This window comes from Mauremys mutica, chromosome 19, assembly GCF_020497125.1.
Source record: "Mauremys mutica isolate MM-2020 ecotype Southern chromosome 19, ASM2049712v1, whole genome shotgun sequence".
Classification (NCBI taxonomy): domain Eukaryota; kingdom Metazoa; phylum Chordata; order Testudines; family Geoemydidae; genus Mauremys; species Mauremys mutica.
The window spans coordinates 18,002,481-18,021,335 of record NC_059090.1 but is presented as its reverse complement, the minus strand read 5'-3'; the positions used below and the strand labels follow the sequence as shown (position 1 = coordinate 18,021,335).

General features: G+C 38.2%; 1 protein-coding gene across 1 annotated transcript in view; it reads right to left on the bottom strand.

Annotated features, from left to right (window-relative positions):
• The window catches only part of NF1 (neurofibromin 1), a 169,223-nt gene that overhangs the window by 17,488 nt on the left and 132,880 nt on the right, over positions 1–18,855 (bottom strand). The window contains exons 41-57 of the mRNA XM_044993591.1: positions 17,796–17,936; positions 17,311–17,590; positions 15,765–15,979; positions 15,476–15,537; positions 15,231–15,345; positions 14,255–14,356; positions 12,455–12,595; positions 11,720–11,846; positions 11,039–11,170; positions 10,329–10,464; positions 9,332–9,489; positions 6,049–6,171; positions 5,209–5,336; positions 4,206–4,306; positions 2,582–2,724; positions 1,686–1,732; positions 603–819 (exon numbers count right to left, since the gene is read on the bottom strand). Of these exons, the coding sequence (XP_044849526.1) occupies positions 603–819; positions 1,686–1,732; positions 2,582–2,724; positions 4,206–4,306; positions 5,209–5,336; positions 6,049–6,171; positions 9,332–9,489; positions 10,329–10,464; positions 11,039–11,170; positions 11,720–11,846; positions 12,455–12,595; positions 14,255–14,356; positions 15,231–15,345; positions 15,476–15,537; positions 15,765–15,979; positions 17,311–17,590; positions 17,796–17,936 (2,368 nt within the window). The remainder of the gene's footprint in view (positions 1–602; positions 820–1,685; positions 1,733–2,581; positions 2,725–4,205; positions 4,307–5,208; positions 5,337–6,048; positions 6,172–9,331; positions 9,490–10,328; positions 10,465–11,038; positions 11,171–11,719; positions 11,847–12,454; positions 12,596–14,254; positions 14,357–15,230; positions 15,346–15,475; positions 15,538–15,764; positions 15,980–17,310; positions 17,591–17,795; positions 17,937–18,855) is intronic.

Here is an 18,855-nt window from a genome sequence, read left to right as displayed (position 1 = left end):
ACCGACTCATATCTATTTAGTTTCCCCACTATAACCTCCTAGTGCAGGTCTCCTTCAGCATTGCTGCTTTCCAGGGCTTGTCTCCCACTAAGTACAGATGTTTTGGATTTTTTTTCCCTGGGGCATTAATTTGCATGTTCCTATCTTGACTCTCATATTGTTATTTCCGTGATGAAACATGATGATATCCCAACAGGAATGTAAACGTTTACTTTTTAGCATCCACTGCTCTAATATTATACACACACAATAAAATGGAGCTCTTTCCTGCATGCTGCTGCACCTTGCTGTTATTCCTCAGCATGCATCACCAACAACAGGAAAAACTTAAATCCCTAGGACATTTTGCAAGTTTTCCTTGTTAACCAATTTAACATCGATACTGAGATACAAGTAACATATGGCAATGTTGAATCCCACTCACAGGGCCAGAAGACAATTTTCACAACAAACAAAATCAACATCAAGCTCTGCTTCAGAATGTAATGTCACTTAATATATTAACATCTCTAGAGTATTATTGAAACTGTGTGTTTGGGGCTACATAAATGTTAGTTTTAATACGTTCCCTTTATATATGCAATATAAAAACATTTACTGACCCGGGGAATGCTGGGAAGTGGCGAGTGAGGTCATAGAATTAGAAAGGTTAAGGTTTGCAGTAATACTAAGCTGGCTCTGCACTGCAGGAGGATAAGGAGATGTAGGCGTCAGTAGGGATTCCTCACTGGTTTCCTCATCAATTCCAGGCAAATATGTGTCAATCAAGGCATCAAGAAACTTCACTATAAGCTCAGCATAGTCTGGGATTTGTGTTTGCTGTGGAAATAAAAATTACATCTGTTCCTATTTCACTTCCACCAATAGCAACATACATTTTACCTCAAACCTTACTCTGCTGTTTGCTTTTTTGGTCTGCGTCTTTAAACATTTTATGTGGGCATCTGCAATCTAGGCTCATATTCAGATTAATTTTAATATACACTAAAGGCAATCTGTAGTTATAATATGAACATACCACTCGATAGCAGCAGCATCAAGTAATGAAGTGGTAGCACCAATGCCAAAATTTCCTTTAAAAGGTGAACTCCAGTGTCTAGTTCTTAATGTGTCGATTTATAAACATTATCTGTGCATCTTTAAATCTAAATATCAAACCACTGCCCATCTCTGCTCATTTGGTCCTTGTTACATTGATTCAACAGAATAAATTGCAGTACAGATGGTCAATACTTAAGACAATATTGCATTCAGTGTAAAACGTGAAATTTATCATTGTGAATTTACTTCTGCATTGATTTCCACATTTCTGTAAGCCACAAAATGCATTTAATAAAGAACTAAAGATGTGTTGAATGACAACACATATCAAGTGCCTCTTAACAATGACAATGAGAGCATTGCAAAGGGCTATTTACCAAATTGACTCCTCTTACCTGACTTTGATAGTTTAACAGTAGGTAAAATTATCTGTTTTTATACCTGCTTATCAAATCTATCAAGATTTGTGAGGTCCACCAGAGGGCTAGTTACTGCCTTACACATAAAAGTTTGCCTAGTGGGCTAGCCTGTTTTATCACCATTATTTTTGTATATTTCAATATAGTGCCTTAAGGGTATCCTGGTGCTCCACAGAGAATAAAGACAAGATTCTCAATAACTTACATTTTTTATACTATTCTTACCTTAGAGAATGGCCCAGCAAACCTCCACAACCCATTAAATCCAAAACCTATAACAACAAATTGAATATTACCACCCTATAACAATTTTCTCATAGAATTTTGATAAGAAACCAAACTAATTAGAAAGTATACAAGATGCATCCCTGGGATTTGCTTACATATTGAACAAAACGTTATGTAAGGATCTCACAGTGACAAACCGTGAAATTGTTTATGCCTAAAAATAGACTGAATTTTGTGTTCAACATGTAAAAAGTACAAACTGCTGAATTTTGTTTTTTATATGTAATATATATCTTAAGTGTAATAAATGAATTCAAAAGCCCCAGACTGAAAGGGGATGCTGTCAGGTTAAGCATTTAAGCATGGATAAAATTTCCACAAGGGCAAATGACTTAGGAGCCCTACGTCCCATTTTAAAAAGTGACATAGGAGCCTAAATCTCATGGACTTTCAGTGCCTAAGTCACTTTGAAAACAGGATTTAGGTGCTTTTAAAATATTACCTTTAACTAGTAAATAAATTGCATGACACTTGATTGTTACATCTAAGAGAACTTTACAAATCTCATTTATTATTTGCAAGTTTTGACCAGTATTTTGCATTTTGTACTTCACTCACCCTGGTCACTGGAAACAGATTACTGAGTTTTAATTTCTAGCCTATTTCATTTAGTGTTTTCTTAAGCAGCTGGCAACATGCAGTCATAGCAAGGAATTTGACATTTACATTAAAACAGGTAATTTATTACAATGAATACATTCTTACATTAAGATTTGTGAAATTAAGAAAAACCCACACAACAAATTCTGGGCACCAATAATCTTGATGGAAACATTTTTATTTATTTATTTTACAGTAGAGCAGTTTAAAAAAAAAAGCAGAAAGATATTTACTTTGTAGGTAAGAAGTTTGGTACTGGGGTGGAGATTCTTCATGGTAGACAACACTCTGAACAATCCCATGAATTGGATTCAACAAATTTGGGTCTTGGCACAGTGACAAAAGGGTATTGATCTTGGAATCCAATAAATTGTGCCTAAACAATACAAAAGTAAGTGTCTTCTTTTTGTTCATGTAGTTAAAGTTAGATATGAACTGCAGGTTCATTTATCAAACAAATGATTGGGATGGGATTTTCAGAAGCGTCCAAGTGATTTAGGAGCACAAGCACTATTCACTTTCAATGGGACTTATGCCCTTAAGTCACCTCAGTGCTTTTGAAAATCCCAGACATAGAAAATGTAACGCATCAACCCTTTTCTTTAATTAGCAATTAACAAAATACTCAAACATGCAAAATCAAATATTTGAATTATTTACGAGGAAATAATTAACTGGTAAAATGAATCTCTGGATTTACTCAGTCCTCGGTATTACTCCTGATACTGTCATAAAGGACGCCAATTACTGCCAGTTTAATTTAGGTGACTTGTGAAATTCCTTTAACTCTGACCATCATTTTGTAACAGGAGGATGTGATAATTCTTTCTACAACATGCACACCTGAATTTAAGAAGTCCACACAAGTTACACTACAATAGCTTGACATTCCTAAACTGTATTGAATGCACATAGACAAGAATACAGTGATAAACTAAGCAAACATGTTGTATGCAAAATCATATTGAAGGAGTACACCTGGGTTGCACTTTAAATAACTTGTTTTGACAGCAAAAAGAAAAAGGAGTACTTTACTGTGGCACTTTAGAGACTAGCAAATTTATTTGGGCATAAGCTTTCGCGGGCTAAAACCCACCCACGAAAGCTGATGCCCAAATAAATTTGCTAGTCTCTAAGGTGCCACAAGTCCTCGTTCTTTTTGCTGATACAGACTAACAGGGGTACCGCTCTGAAACTTGTTTTGACAAGTCGCTTGAACACCAGTAAAAAAACCAAACCAAAAGCCTGTTTATCTGCTGGGGGAAAAAAATCTGAAAGGTATCACGTATCCCCTTGTTTTTCAACAACACTGCACTGTAAACAAACCCTATGTTTTTATTTTTACTTCAACTCTTTTTTATAGTGTCAAACACTGATGAATCATGACTGAACTGCTCGATCCATGGCTGCAATGAGCATGGGACGGTTTTGGTGTTAAGTCTGGAAGAAGCACAGCATAGGCAACAGCAATGCAAGATTCCCCAGAGCCAGGCCAAAGCACCCAAACTCTGACTTGGAAGGATTATGGCAGAGCATAATTCAGCCTCCATGGCCTTTGGCCTCTCTGTGAAAACTGTCAATATGGGTACTTATTAGTACCAACTGTTGGGTGGTTTCTGTATTGAGGATATCGCTACCACCTTGAACACCAAACTCATTTCACATAGGCCACTAGATAGCTTCCAATGGTAACAGCCTTCAGTCCTTACAAGTCTAAGTTAAAATTGAACTAGCCAACCTAGGGGTAAAAAATGTCTTGTAACCCCCGACATCCAGTTCCCGAAGTCATTTTATGCAAGTGTAAAGCAGCAAGCTTAATACGAAAATTATTATATAAACTGAGTTTTAATTACTTACACAACAGGAAAAACCTTTGGGAAGACGACACTGGCTTCTGCTAAATACTCATAAAGAATTCGTTGGTCAAATTCATCTGTAGTGTACTTCACTAATGTTGCCTAGCATAATGCAAAGAACAAAAATCAGTATCTCTCTGATTTGGGAGGTGAATATTTGTGCTTAATTTTTTTATAGCAAGGATTTCAATCATTGAGGGATGACACTAGTTCATCACTAACAGCACTTGATTGCCAAAAAAGGAGCACTAGCAAGATAGATTAAAAAAAATCCTTTAATGTGATTAAGGACAGTTTTCATTTCAAGTATTTCATTGCACACAGGAGACTGACAATCAACCGAGTTGGTCAAAATTTAAAAAATTGGCAAAAATGTTGGTCAATTCATTTCCCTCTTTTGGTGAGAAATGTTTTCAACAAAGATTGCCCCACCGGTTTTCAAAAAATGAAAGTTTAGAAATGTACTCAAACTTCCAAGAGTTTCAGTAAGAACAAAGAAATTCAGATTAAACATTTTTGAATGTCTTTTCAGAGGACGGCAGTGATGGGAACAGCATTGGAGCAGGCTGGGAAAACATTTAAAGTAATTTATACTGCAACCCTCAATCCCTGGGCTCAAATACATTTAAAACTCAAAATTAATCTAGTTCCAGCAATTTAAGATTTAAAAAAAATATATATAGATAGATAAAATGCACACATTGTAGCATCATCATTTGTTTTGCGATTCTCATCACTGTGAAAAAGTGAGATGATAATTTGATGTGCTCTGAAAAAAGGTGCATAAATGTGAACATTAAATATTTGCCTGTTTATGGATATTAAATATGCATTTAAAAAAGGAATTATCTTGACATCCTAGACATTAGTGGGCAAAATGGAATGCCTTTTACACATCAGGGACAGACCCTGATCAATCAAGCCCTACTAGCATTGCACTGAAACATACATGCTGGTTTTAAAGATACAGTACATTAAAAATAATATGGGGAAAGTGTGCTTACAAGGACAGTAAGCAGCAGGGCTTGAATTTTTGGATCAGTAAGGACCTCTTCATCCAGGAGGACATTAGACTCAGACACAGAAACTTTCCGAAGGTGTGGGTGTTGTTGGGGTGATATTCTCTGGGTTTCTGCCAGAAAAGAAAATTTACTCAGCCAGAGCACAATAATTAAAAAACAAAGAATTATATACCATCCCATCAAATTCAGCCACCTACAACTCCCATGAAACAGCTTTTTGTTATCCACAATTCAATGACTTGTATATTATGAAAAAGCATGTTTGTTGTAATAATAATAATAATAATAATAATAATAATAATAATACCAAGCTCATGTGTAATACTTTTCATCAGTAGGTAAAGAACAATATCCCATTTCACAGAAAAGGAAACTGAGGGACAGGGAGGTGAAGTGACTTGCCCAAAGTCACCCAACAGACGAGTGACAGAGCCAGGAACACAACCCAGGCTTCCTGAGTGCCAGTCCAGTGCTCTACTCATGAGGCCACTGGTTCCTTTGTAAAAACCCTGCATTCAGTGCTGATAAAAATATAAATGGTATAATCTGATTTCGTTTTGCTATGCAATGTTTATTTTTGGCTGCCTTTTACTCTAGGTCTCCGTATTAACTTTGTTCAGTTGTAGTGATTCTAGATTCAATTGCCAGTGTTGCAAAAGACTGGAGACTTTCTAGGTGGCTTGCTTTGTTAAGACAAATGAATATCTACTGCCTTGTTGTACCCTAAATAAATGAATACAGAATTTAGTAATAATCCTTTTCATGTGCATGCACTGCATTTAATACTAGGAGCGGTTTAAAAGTGCTAGTCTTTCTTCTCACCCATGTCATAGTCATTTTCAGCTACTCTCCTCATTTTGGGGGGTGTGGTAATCCCAGATTCGATTTCTTGCCTTTTAGGAGCCTTTGTGTCTGATATCAAGTGGTCAAAACTTTTCCTTGTACCTAAAAAAAAATAAAAAAAAAATCAAGAAACGAAATCAGTAAACAATGGTAGATATTCGCTGTATCTGAATAGTAAGGTACTGAATGTTTTTTGCTGTGAAGGTATTACACTACCAAGGACATATGGACAAGAACACTGGGAGAGGTGGTCTCGCCATCCTCTGTGACACTGATATCTTTTGTATGGAACAGCAAAGCACATCCCAACAAGAGCAGGACCTCTCTGGGCCTTTGTCCTGCTGGTATCCTAGAACAATCTTCACTTGTGGATACATTAGCTCTAGATACGGTCACACTAGTACCTGGGATATTTCTGTCACATCTTTTGAAATGCTTGGCTAACACAATATACATCAGTTTGGCAGCCAATTTAAAAAAATGATATTTAAGGCTCACGTGCCCAGTGTGTGTCACTTTATTTCCTGGTCAGCATACTACAGTGTCTCCCATTTAGTAAATATTTTAACGCCTTATTACTGGAACATGAGTCACTATCAGGGTCACTACTCCCTCTCACTTAGTGTGTATATTTTAGTGCTTATGAAAGGTGAGAGGTTGAACAGCACTGGTTTGAGGTAAACAAGATGTGGGTATTGTGCAGGCCCCCACAAAGCTCTACAAAGCAATATAATCCTAAATGACGTGGCCAGGACAGTTATTCCAAGTCCTTGATCCACTCTTGAGAAGGAAACAGAAGCATGCAGCTCACTGTAGTGATCTAGCTGGCCACGGCAGGAAGCTTGGACATAGCAGGTACGCTCCAATACTTCGATATCACCACTAAGGCTATGATTTTTCATGGATCTTTTTAGTAAGTCATGGACTGGTTACGGGCAATAAACAAAAAATTACAGAAGCCGTGACCTGTCCCTGACTTTTACTAAAAACATCCCTGAGAAAATGGGGAGGGAGGAGGGTTCAGCATCCTGGCTCTCCCCACTCATCCCGCCAGCAGCCGGCTGGGAGCTGCAGGGACCCCATTGTCCAGTGGCTGGGAGGGGTCCCCCACTACTCTGCGGGGCTGGGAGCTGCGGAGAGGTCCCTGCCAGTGGTGGAGTCTGGGGAGCTGTAGGGGGCGGGGGCCTCTTGTCCCCAGCCACTGAGCAACTTCAGGGTGTCTCTGCTGCTGCTGCTGGGGTGGGGGTTGCTCCTCTGAGCGACTGAGCAGCTGCAAGGGGGGCCTGTGACAGTGGCAGGGGAGCTGCGGGGGGGGGGCGGGGGCGACCTGTGGCCGCTGAGCAACTCTGGGGTCCCTCTGCCACTGCCAGTGGTTGGGAGCTGCGGGGGGTGGCTGGCTGGTCATGGTGGCTGAGCCACTGCAGGGGGGATCCCTGCCATAAGCAGCGGCTGGGCAGCTCTGGGGGTCCTGTGGAGACTAGGATGCTGCAAGGTCTCCAATGTCACAGAGGTCACTGGAAGTCACAGATTCCGTGACTTCCGCAACCTCCGTGACATAATCTTAGCCTTAGTCATCACTCCCAGTTGACCAGAGTACTCACTCATCATGCCACAATCCTTCCCTATCCCTCTCTCTCCTGCAGACAAGTTGAAATCACGAATTCCAGGATATTCTGCCCCTTAAGTAACTGCTAAGTAACACGCTGAGGCCAAAATCACGTTTCATGGCATTCCCATACTACATGCTGTGCGATCCTGAGTTCTAGGAGCCTGATTCTCAATTATACTAAGGCCCCTTTCTGCCACTTTCCCAGTGTAAATTAGCCATAAAGAGAATGGAAACTGCTCTCTAAGTCTGATGTAGAGCTGGGAAAAGGGATTTGCAGCAGCCCTACAAATCTCAGAATACAGGAAGAGTAAAGATGGCTTAAAGAACAGCTCAGGTCAAAGGTAATAGGCTATGGACTTGTAGATTGCCAGTTCAAACCCGACATTCGCTGGAAGTAACTGAAAGTTGTTACTATCTGCTGATTGCTTGGTGGCCTTTATATTAAATGAGTCTTGGGGGCTCATATAAGTTTCCACTGGTCCTGTGCTCACACCACCAACTGCTTAACCACTGCTACTAACTGGAGCCCTTATTAGAAAATTCAACAGGGAGACCAAAGATTTAGTGGCCCTGGTCACTGAGTTATCCTCTCTCCCCTTGGGGGCCGAGAGCCTCGAAGTCAGGATTGAAGCATTGTGGGGATAGGTAGTGTAGGAAGCTTATGCACCATTGCATGTGTTGTACTTGTTCCATGGCTATGCAGAGCAAAACCCTCAATCTTCAAGACTGTTGTTCTAGCACAATTACCACCAAACAAGCCCTGCTCAGATTTCCCAGTTTCACCCTCCCAAGTAAATTAAGAGGCAATTTTTGCTGCAAAGCAAGGAGAGGCAGATATAAGTCAGGTAATGTAAGAGGACTGATGCAATATGCCAGGAAACTCTTATCATTCTTCTTTGTTCCTGTGCAGTTAAGACTTCTCCACCCATAAACCTAATAAGTTAAGGAGCTGTAAGTGTAACATGTAGCTGGCAACGAACCAAAATTTGTCCATCTTCTCCCACTAGGAGGGTAATTCTTACACATTTTAATTATGTCCCGAAGATCTGCCTTTTCCCAAGCAAATACTATTAAGTACAGGACATGGCTCAAATCAGCAAAACTGAAAACTGCTTTTTCTTTCATTTGTTTTCAAAGGCAGTGAAATTCTTAATATATATTTCAGTACTTCAACCAAAAAAATATAAGCAACAACTGCCAAAAGCTCTAAATGGTTTGGGACTGTCTTGTTTCTGGTGTTAACCACAGACATGGAGACCAGCAGAAGTGGTGAAGTTAGTAGCCTCTAAGTTTTGATGGGGAGGACTGGCAAGTGATTCTTAACTCTGGAACATGCTCTCTTTTTGGCCCTGCATTGCTTGAATTTGATGACCGTCATGTTTCACTGCAAAGCTTTTTTTTTTTATTGTTATTATTTTTAAAGACTTCCTATTGGGTGGGTGGAAGCAGGGAAGAAGGGGAGAGTCTTTGTTTGGAGGGACTTTAATTATGAAGGTTGGTCCAATTTGTATTGTGGAGGTGTTATGTATGTCACTGGAAGAAAGGACGGGCCCATTTTAAAAATGGCAAATTATGTTCACCCAAAACCATTTTCTCTGTTTTAGCTTTTTAAAGACTGATGTAACAAACTAGTAAACCTAGTGTTTTACTTACCTAGTAGCTTTTTAGTGTTGGCTTGTGAAGGCTGTCCCATATCCAAGCTCATGGATTTTCGTGTTCGTGGACTAATCTGTCCCACTGTGGGGTAATTGGCAGCAAGATGTCTGTCTGACCCCTTTGGAGAGGACCACGGTTGGTTTTCCTTTAGTGTCCTGACAGTGCGGAGGAATTTAATTTTTAAAAACCAAAAGTTGCATATATTTGGTTATAAACCTTCTAACTATTTGAACTTTCCCCTTTATAATACTAACAGTTAAAGCTGTCAGCTGGAATTGTTTATACAGTAACCACTTTGGTTGCAAAATTCTGTAAAATTATCAGTGAAATGCAGCACCCTGTGCGATTATATTACTGAAATGGTAAAAACAAATAAGAAAATTACCCAATGTAAGGAAGCCAACTTATAAGGAAAGGGGAAGGCCCTATTCAATAAGCAGCTGATCTATAAGGTTTTAAGAACTTGTTTTTATAAAAATGCTAATAATAATTCTAGAAACACGCTCAGGATTTCATAAAACCAGGCTTACTCTTCCACTTACATGCAGACCTCCTAGACTACGATTTCACTGTTCATAAACAATACTGATGTTACCAGCTATTGCATGCTGGAATCTCAGCTAAAGGAGGAGGTAGGGGATCACTAGGTAGCTATTTTATGGAGCTACTAAAGGAGAAAAATAAAGATGATTATGTTTTTAAACCTGTTGAAACAAGACTTAGGGTAAACTTCAGCCCTATGCGGAGAGGCTAGCATAAGCCCTAGACACCGCTTAAGTCTCACTTAAGCATATGGTGCGTAAATAGTGCATAGGCCTTGAACCCTTAATGCACAGTTGATCTTTAAGCAGCCCTTCTTAATGCTGGTTCTAGTTTTTAACACATTACATGTTATCTTTAAATAAACTGCAAAAGGTACAGCTTTCTTCCCAAAGTATTCACTGAGGTTCACACAACTGCTGTAGTTTAAATACAGTGAGAGAGAGAGACTGACCTACAGCTGGTGTCACTGTGATGTATGGGATATGTATCCATAGGAACATTTTCCATTGAAACCTCTGTCAGCAAGAGAGACTTCCTATGTTTTAGGCTGCAGCGACTTCGAACTTCCTCAGACACTGTCAGCAAAGCTAAAAATCCAAAGAAAGAGAACAAGTTTTCAAAGACAGCAACATTTTCAGAAGTCTACACAGTACTCCATGGACTTTAATTTTTTTCTTAGCACATACACAAATCTATTGGAAGCTGCAATTATTTCTCACTAAAATGCTTAAAATCAATTAAAGTTTTTGAAGTAATTTTAATGTAGTTAAATTATTTTTCATAACAGTCCCCTATAAGTTTACATCTAAAATTTTATTTAAATATTTTCCCTCCATGTTGTTCATTCCTGCTAGGCTGCTAGAACTCTTGATTGCTTTATTTTTTAATGTAAGCATTTAAGTATTTACATTTTAGAAACTCTCTCCAACCTGTGGCAGAATTTTGAACAGATACGTCACTAGGTACCCCACATGCTGAGTTTACCAACTTTGTTAGCATTCCCTTCACTGATTTAACCTTTCAGACTAATTTTCTGAACAGCGCCGTCGTTCTCTGACAGTTTTCTTTAAATAGCTTTTGACTATTTTATCTACCCAACGTCAAGCATTTACACACCCCATTCCTTTTGATTAGGCAGAAGGTTAGTAGTAGTTCTTTTACCTGCAAGATAAGCCACACTCTGGGTATTCACCTCGAACTTGTCACAATTCCTATGTTTGTTAACCAGAGCTAGTAGTGTGTGTAAAATCCTTACTGTCCTTGCTACGATGGTAGGAGAGGGATGCCTGTATCCTAGGGAACAAGGTTATGAAGAAATCAAGTATTGAGCATTTAGTTTTTAATGCATATTTATTATAATGCTTTTACCAATATTTTTCCGTGAGATATTTCTCAGAACCCTTCATATATACAGAGTAAGAAAGCACAAAATTAGTGAATGATGAACATACACTAAAACTATTATTTTTCTGCCCTCTCCCAAAGACCAGAACACTGCAAGTGTCCAGGCAGATATTCTACATATTTATTTAAATTCTTGTCCCATTATGACCACCTGTATAATACGCAGTAAGCCTGAAGTGGAGTCAAGCTTACTGATCAAGCGAAAGCACTTTTACAGAAAGTACCACAAAATAACAAAATAGAAATAAAGCCATACCTCCAGTGACAGTTCACACTGCACAACGTGAAACCCTGATGCCATTTAAGTGAATGAGAGTTTTGCAATTGATTTCAATGGGGACAGGATTTCACCCTTTATTCATTCTTGGACTTGGTTATGCTTCTAAGCTAACTTAGAATATGACATGAAAACAAGCACAACAAATTTTCTATTCCTACCTTTTAGAAGATGTCCTACTAGTGCAAAATTAAAGTTAGAGTTAAAGTTGAGTCCAACAAAATGATCCATCTGTTTGCAGTGCCATTCCAAAGGTCTCCTGATTTCCATAAATACTTCTTCTGGGCTCTGTTAAGGAAAAACAGTGTCTGATGGTATGCAGCTGCAGATTATTCATGCTTATTATTCATACCACTAAATTTTTGGTAAAAAATTACAGAAATCCAAAGTAGTTAGAATCTTGCAATAAAATATGTAAATAAAATCCTTGTGTGTAATGTTGACATTTCTGTGCTCTGTGTCAGTCTGGGTAGATTCCAAGCAATATTACAAGTTATAAATTTCTACTTTTTTCCTCTCTTTCTTTCTGGAGGTGGGAGAATGAATTTGCTGTGATTGTGCTCTCTCGACATGTCAAAGATTAGGTTAAACATTTAAGGAGAAGTTGGAGAAGAGCCCAAAATGTATTCAGCTTCTTTTTTTACCCTGCAGTAGAATTTCAGGTTCTGTAGGAATCAACGTTAATAAAAGAGTTTTTATAAGGAGGTTTACATGAGGACTCTTAAATGTTGGAATATTGATTTCCTTGCAAGTCAGAGTACTGGACACCAGTTCTTTTCACTCAACTATTTTGTTCAACAAGGAAGTATACACACAGATTTATTTGCTTTCAAAGATAAGAATGCACAGTACATTAAAGGTAGCTCACACAGTTTACTAGTGGGTGGATCACTTACCTTGTCATTGAATACCCGAAGACTATCTAAGGTATGTAGATTTTGTTCAAGTAGTGCTGTACCTGCTGAATAAAGGTTAACTTCATCTAGCTGCAGCACTGCCATTGCCACCCAAAAGAGGGCCTTGTGCATAGGAGAGTCCTAGGGGAAAAGATTGCAGTGATTTTAATTTCAAAACACTTTCTGGAAATGAATAAAACATGACAAAGTGTATCCTGGTAATCTTGTTTATGTCATGCATTCTTAAGCTATCCTTGATTGGTGGTGGTTTGTTATCTGTATATGGGGTTCTCTCCTCAACCACATTAAAGACAAAATTGACAGTCCACATGAGCACCATCTATATTCCTCAAGCAGCTGTATTCTTCAAGGTGGATGTCTAAGTACCACAGAAGAACCAGTCAAAAGGATCACTCTTTGTGACTGCTGCCTCGCCAATCATTCCATTCTTTCAAATCACACATATTTCAAATCAGTACTGCGCCTTCATTCCACCAATCTGGGAAGTGATGTTTGTGTTCAATGCCAAGTCTAGATTCCAAAAGATGTGACCATAATGCTGAGGCCAAATTAGTCGGGCCATTACATGCCCAATCAGATTGGCATGCTGGGCAAGTGAGCATTCACCACGGTTTTTATTAAGATTATGTCTTCCTTATAAATGACAGACATACTGGGGATCCAATTCTTATCCTCTGTGTATGACATTACCAGAGATGCTTGCAGGACCAAGGACCAAAGTCTCAAGCTTTATATTTTACTGAGGTAGAGTCAAACTATTAGACTTAAAGTGAAATGAAACAGAACTTCCAAAGGCTACGTGGCCTTCATTGTCATTACAATAAATACTCAACTTAAACTTCTGTACTAAAATGTAAGTTCATGACATATCAACATAAAACTGAACCTGAAAATAATTTACTAAGGCACAACTAATTCCTGCAACTCATTGTTAATTCTAAACCCTGAATAATGCCATCCGGTTGGCTCAGCAGACAACGCTGCTAATACAAAATAAAGTGACCAAGATAAGGATGACATATCAAATGGTAAAATCACCAGAAGATCCTTCAGACAGATCACTAATATTTACTTAAATTCTTTGATGTGTATGGAAAATGAACATTACATTAACACGCCTTCCAAATGCATATATCAAGAAAATTGATGGAAAGTTAATTTCTCTTGAGAACAAATTTACAAGATCAGTTGCACGCAGAAGAGACTTTACAGAGCTAGCCACCCTTTTCCAGGAATGCCCAGATTCAAGAGCTTCACCCCACTTTCAAATTTATTGTGTCCCTTTGACAGCGTGTGCAATACAACTCTGCAAGGAAATTTTACAGAGATTCATAATTGTACGCAAACTGCTGGGTTGACAAAGTCATGAACTTCATGACTGGAACATTTCAAGTCAAATGAGACTAGCTTTTATGACAAACCGCAATCCGGAAGACCTGTGCCAGCAGTCACAGATTGGAATGTCAAAAAAGCTGAAGAGCTCAGGATAGAAGATCATGAAATAACCTCGTTCAAACCTTGCTGTGGCTTAGGACCATAATTCTGCTTCACCAGACAATCACATGCAAGCTCAGCTTTTCCAAAGTTTTTGCAGAGAGGGTCTCAAATACAAAGCGGTGACATTTTTGATTTCCCTTTGAGCAGGAATTACTTTTAGAGTAAAGGAACAGGAATATTTCCAGAGATGAAGTTCACAATTTGTATTAATATTTTTGAGGTTAAACACATTTATAGTTTTCATTTACAGAACAGATTCATTGTTTTATCAGTGTTATTTACCTTATTAAGAAGTGGCTGCAGCTTGGTTAGTGCGATAACTGTGGCTTCTATAAGAACTTGGCTGTTGTAATTATCAGGACCTTTTAAACAGCTCTCAAGTCCCTTTTTGGAAAAATGGAAAAAAACATTTAATTTTTATAAAAAACAGGATCTAAAGACCAAAGTTCTAACCAATAGTTTGATTTCGTTTTGAAAAATTTAAACTTGTTTTTAAAGGATTCTGAAGTATTGTCAGTGAGGATTACAAACCGAGAAAATGTTTCATGGCGCATACAAAATTTAAGATGCTGTCCTGTTATTTTAAGGATCAGTGGAGCTATTATATCAGAGGCATTGAGTAGTCCTGATATTTCAGATACTGTTCACTTAAATTTTATGTCTACAAAACTTGAGTAGAATAATAAAATGCTCAAGGGAAACTAATCTTCTTGGTACGCTGGTCATCTGCAATTAAACACAGCTCTATGATCTTGTTTGGTATCATGGACACCATTACCAAGCTAACTGATTAGTTTTAAAATATTTCACTTGTATAAATGGTAGGCACTTTATTCAAATTCTCTTTAAGTTACTTTATTTGCTTTTAACAGCTATTAAATGTATAACTTCCTTCAGAGTTATGCAGATGCAGCTAAGTACTGAGCTCTTAGATTCAACCTCAATGCAATGCTCCAAATTCAGTTAGAGATAAATTATCTAGCCATACCATTTTTTTGTATCAGCAGCAGCAGCAGGTAAAATTACTAAAGAGAAATCAAATTCAGTACCACCAAATTTATTCTGGTCAGAAAAGGTTTGGCTACAAAAACTGGATTTTCAATTATGCATCAATTCCTTGTTCTGCATAAGAATTCACCCTAAAATGTGTCAGTCATTAAATTCTGCTGAATCCAAAATTTAATCACGAGACAAAATTATTTGGCTGTTAAAGGAGCTATTCTATGATTTACATCAAGAAAAACAAAGAACCATATACCTTGCTAAGAATTCGGATTATTTGTTTTATTTGCCCATGCGACACTCGTTTACTGATACAGCCAAAGACGACAAGTGCTCTTGGTTGCAGAGATGGATTATATTGGAATGCAAACCTGTGAGAAACAGAAGTGAGTTGTATTAAACACTTTCGTTTCCATAAGCCTGCGCAGCGAAAAAAACCCAAGAGTTACACATCTACTACACATGCAGTTATAGGTTATGTTTCTGTGAATCACAACATACTTTTGTGCTAGGTCTGTCCATTGGTCCAGCCACTTGCATGTTGGAATATCTCTCATACAAGCCTAAAAAAAAAAAGATATTGAATACATGTAACCTTAAGCAAAAGCACCTATTTAAAATATGTATCTGCTTTTAATTCTTAGAGACCTATTCCTTATTTAAGCACTTAGTACTAAGCCTAGTCAGGAAGCCGACATCCTCTTATGCTGCTTGCCTGCATGATAGTATATATAATACTACTATGTTATATCTCATGGTTATTAGTTTCTCATTGTCTTACAAATCGTACCTCCATGATCTCCAGCAGAGCTTCAGTAACTGTTTCCAGGGAAGTCAGTGCAAAAGTCTCCCTCTCGTATGAACCAGGAGAGAATGACCTATCCCGATAACTGGATCGGAATGCTATGACAGCTGCTGATTTCACTTTGCTGATTCCAAACAACAAATAAAACTTGGGCAGCGAGAACTCTGTCAAGCTAAGTCTCAAAACTTGCTTCGTCTCCTCTGTTAATTAAGAATTTACAAGTTACATTTAATATATTGAATCCCATCCCACATTTCAAAAAGTACTTTCAAGACCTAAAACCCATTTTTAAGGTGTAAACATGTATTTTAGGAAGTGGACCACCTTCACTTGGGAGTGTGGGGGGGGGAGGAAGACAGACATTCTGTTGAAGATGTACTTGCTAGTGGGTTTTAACTCTATTGGTTCTCGCTGTTTTATCTTGAGATCATTGAAAAACAGCCAAAATATAATAGCATGTAAGGTATCCTCTTTTAGTTTCACAATCATCTTACACAAGTGACATTTTGGTTACCTAGTATTCTATACATCTATTCAACAGCAGAATTTCAGCCAATTAGAGCACAGTTTCCTTTTCATCTACATCATGTCAATAATGTCTCCACATCACCCCTTTTCCAAACGAGCCACTCCCTTTAGTCATTATTTACATTAAAGACCTGCCCTAAATCAGCTAATCAGTTTTTAGCTCATTTCTCATTCATTCTAGCCATACACCCATGCGGCAATCTCTTGCAAAGCTGAAGAACAGCAACACAGCACTTTCAAAACCCCAGAAGAGAAACGAAACTTTAGTGTTATAGAAGATTAATCTTTATCGCTCACAAATATTCACAATGAATAGCAGAGGCTGATTAAATGACTCGCTTTTGTTTCAACTATCCATCTCAGGCACCCTATTACTATTTTGTATACAACAAAACAATTGTTATCCTATAATTAACTATCGTTAAATGAGTTGGAACTATTGTCTCTTATTGTAAGTTCTCCTAATTTATGACCATCGCAGGTGACAAATTTCTACCACTCCACTGTAGCCATTGCCCATACTGGATCAAGCACAAGAAAGCTCTGGCCTCAACTGTGATCTAGTACTGAACTACAGTTCACCTTTACTAATGGTCTGAAAATACATCACCACAGTGCCACCTGTCGTCTCAGGGATTGTCTCCACTTACTGTGGATCCAGGATGTGGTGATCGATCCACCAGGAGTCGATTTAGTGGGTCAAGTGAAGACCCACTAAATTGACCGCCGATCGTTCTCCCATCGACTCTGGTACTCCACCAGAATGAGAAGCATAAGGTAAGTCGACCTAAGGTAAGTCGACTCCAGCTACGTTATTCAACATAGCTGGAGTTGCGTAACTTAGGTCAACTTAATCCTGTAGTGTAGACCTGCCCTCAGATACAGTAGCTTCATACAAATGATGGTAGGGGAGAATGGGATGGGAACAGGTCAAAGAGACATTTGCTAAAGCAAAGTAAACTAATGAGTGATCAACTTAATATAATATTTCGTAAGAACTTACCGCTAAAGTGAAGTTGTGAACAAGTGCACAGAGAATGAATGATGTTGATGACCAGGCCGTGGGTGGAAGCTCTAAGGGAAAGAGGACCAGTGGCCACCAACAAAGTAACTACATGGAAGAGGTAGGGGAGATGTGCTGCCACATCAAGAGAATTGTTAAAGGAGAGCATCAGCATGTAACGTGCTAGAATGGCAATATCATCCCACATCAGGTGTTGCTCTAATGTAGGAGTTGGAGACAGACAAGTCTTGTCGATTATTTTGCACATCCTCCCTATTACCTGAAAGGGAGCAAACATTTTCTTTTAGTTAAAGCAAAAACAGGGCTCAAAGTTTCCCTCAAACACCATTACAATTAAACTTTACAATGTTTCTATTAAGAACACACATTAAAATACTATCGTACAACTGTTTAGAGCTGGTACCAAAGAGCAGTGTCAAATTACTGACTGACTTAAAGGTAAGCTAAGGAATAGAAACACTCACTTTGCTTGAAACCAGTTTCACATTTCCAGAAGCCAGTGCTACAGCTGTGTCTGCCATAACCTCAGCTTTTATGGATCCCAAGCCCCCTGTGGCACTGGTTTTGATGAAACTGTCCAGCACTACATCAAGTAGATCTGTTATCTATTGGAGAAAATAAGCAATCATTTACTTGTTAATGTCAGGTACATGAAATTCAGGTGTAACAATCTGAATTAAGCAGCCTGATAGACAAGTGACTACTTAGTTTTATTACTTGAATGTATGTGGTTGAAAATTACAGCACCAGTTTCAGTGATTTTTCAACAAAGATAACCATGCTTAATTTAATGTTTACATTGTTACATCTGAATTAAGATGAACCCCACAGAGTTTTATTATAAACATAAATTTTAAGTGTGCGCGCTTCACAGCTGGATAGTTAGATTGTGAGGACTTAGTCTGCATCATTTTCTAGTTGCCATTTGAATCTAAAATGTTAGATAAGTATTATTTAGAGCAACAATTTGGAAACTACGCACTGGAATTTTTAAAGGTATAGTAAATCTGTTTTCTTTCTAAAAAGCAATAAGAGATTTTATTGTTTATGTCAGGTATTGCCTAAAATATTAGACAGACATGGTCTTAGCTCTCATTAAAACGGTACTGATATCTTGCAAGAATTTTTAGGTTGTGAGAAAGCTACATATTTAATACAGATATACAAGTGAGCAATGCAGAGAATGTTTCTCCTTAACTATCCAGACAAAATAGTACTAACGATTGAATTAGGCCACATACAGTGTTTGACTGCTGGTTTCAATCCATTGTAGTTTTCACCATCTAAGAACTTGGATAAAATCCTACCTCCATAGAATTCAATGGCAAAACTCCCACTGACTTAAAAGAAGGCAAGATTTCACCCTTTAATTCCACATTCTCCATGTCTGCCTGATAATTGACTTTCATATTGGAGATGGCATAATATAAATGACACTCGTACTGTTACGGTCCAGGGTTGCAAATTATACTGATTTTTAGTGACCGAAGTTCATCAAACAGGAGAGGCTGATCACCAATTTTG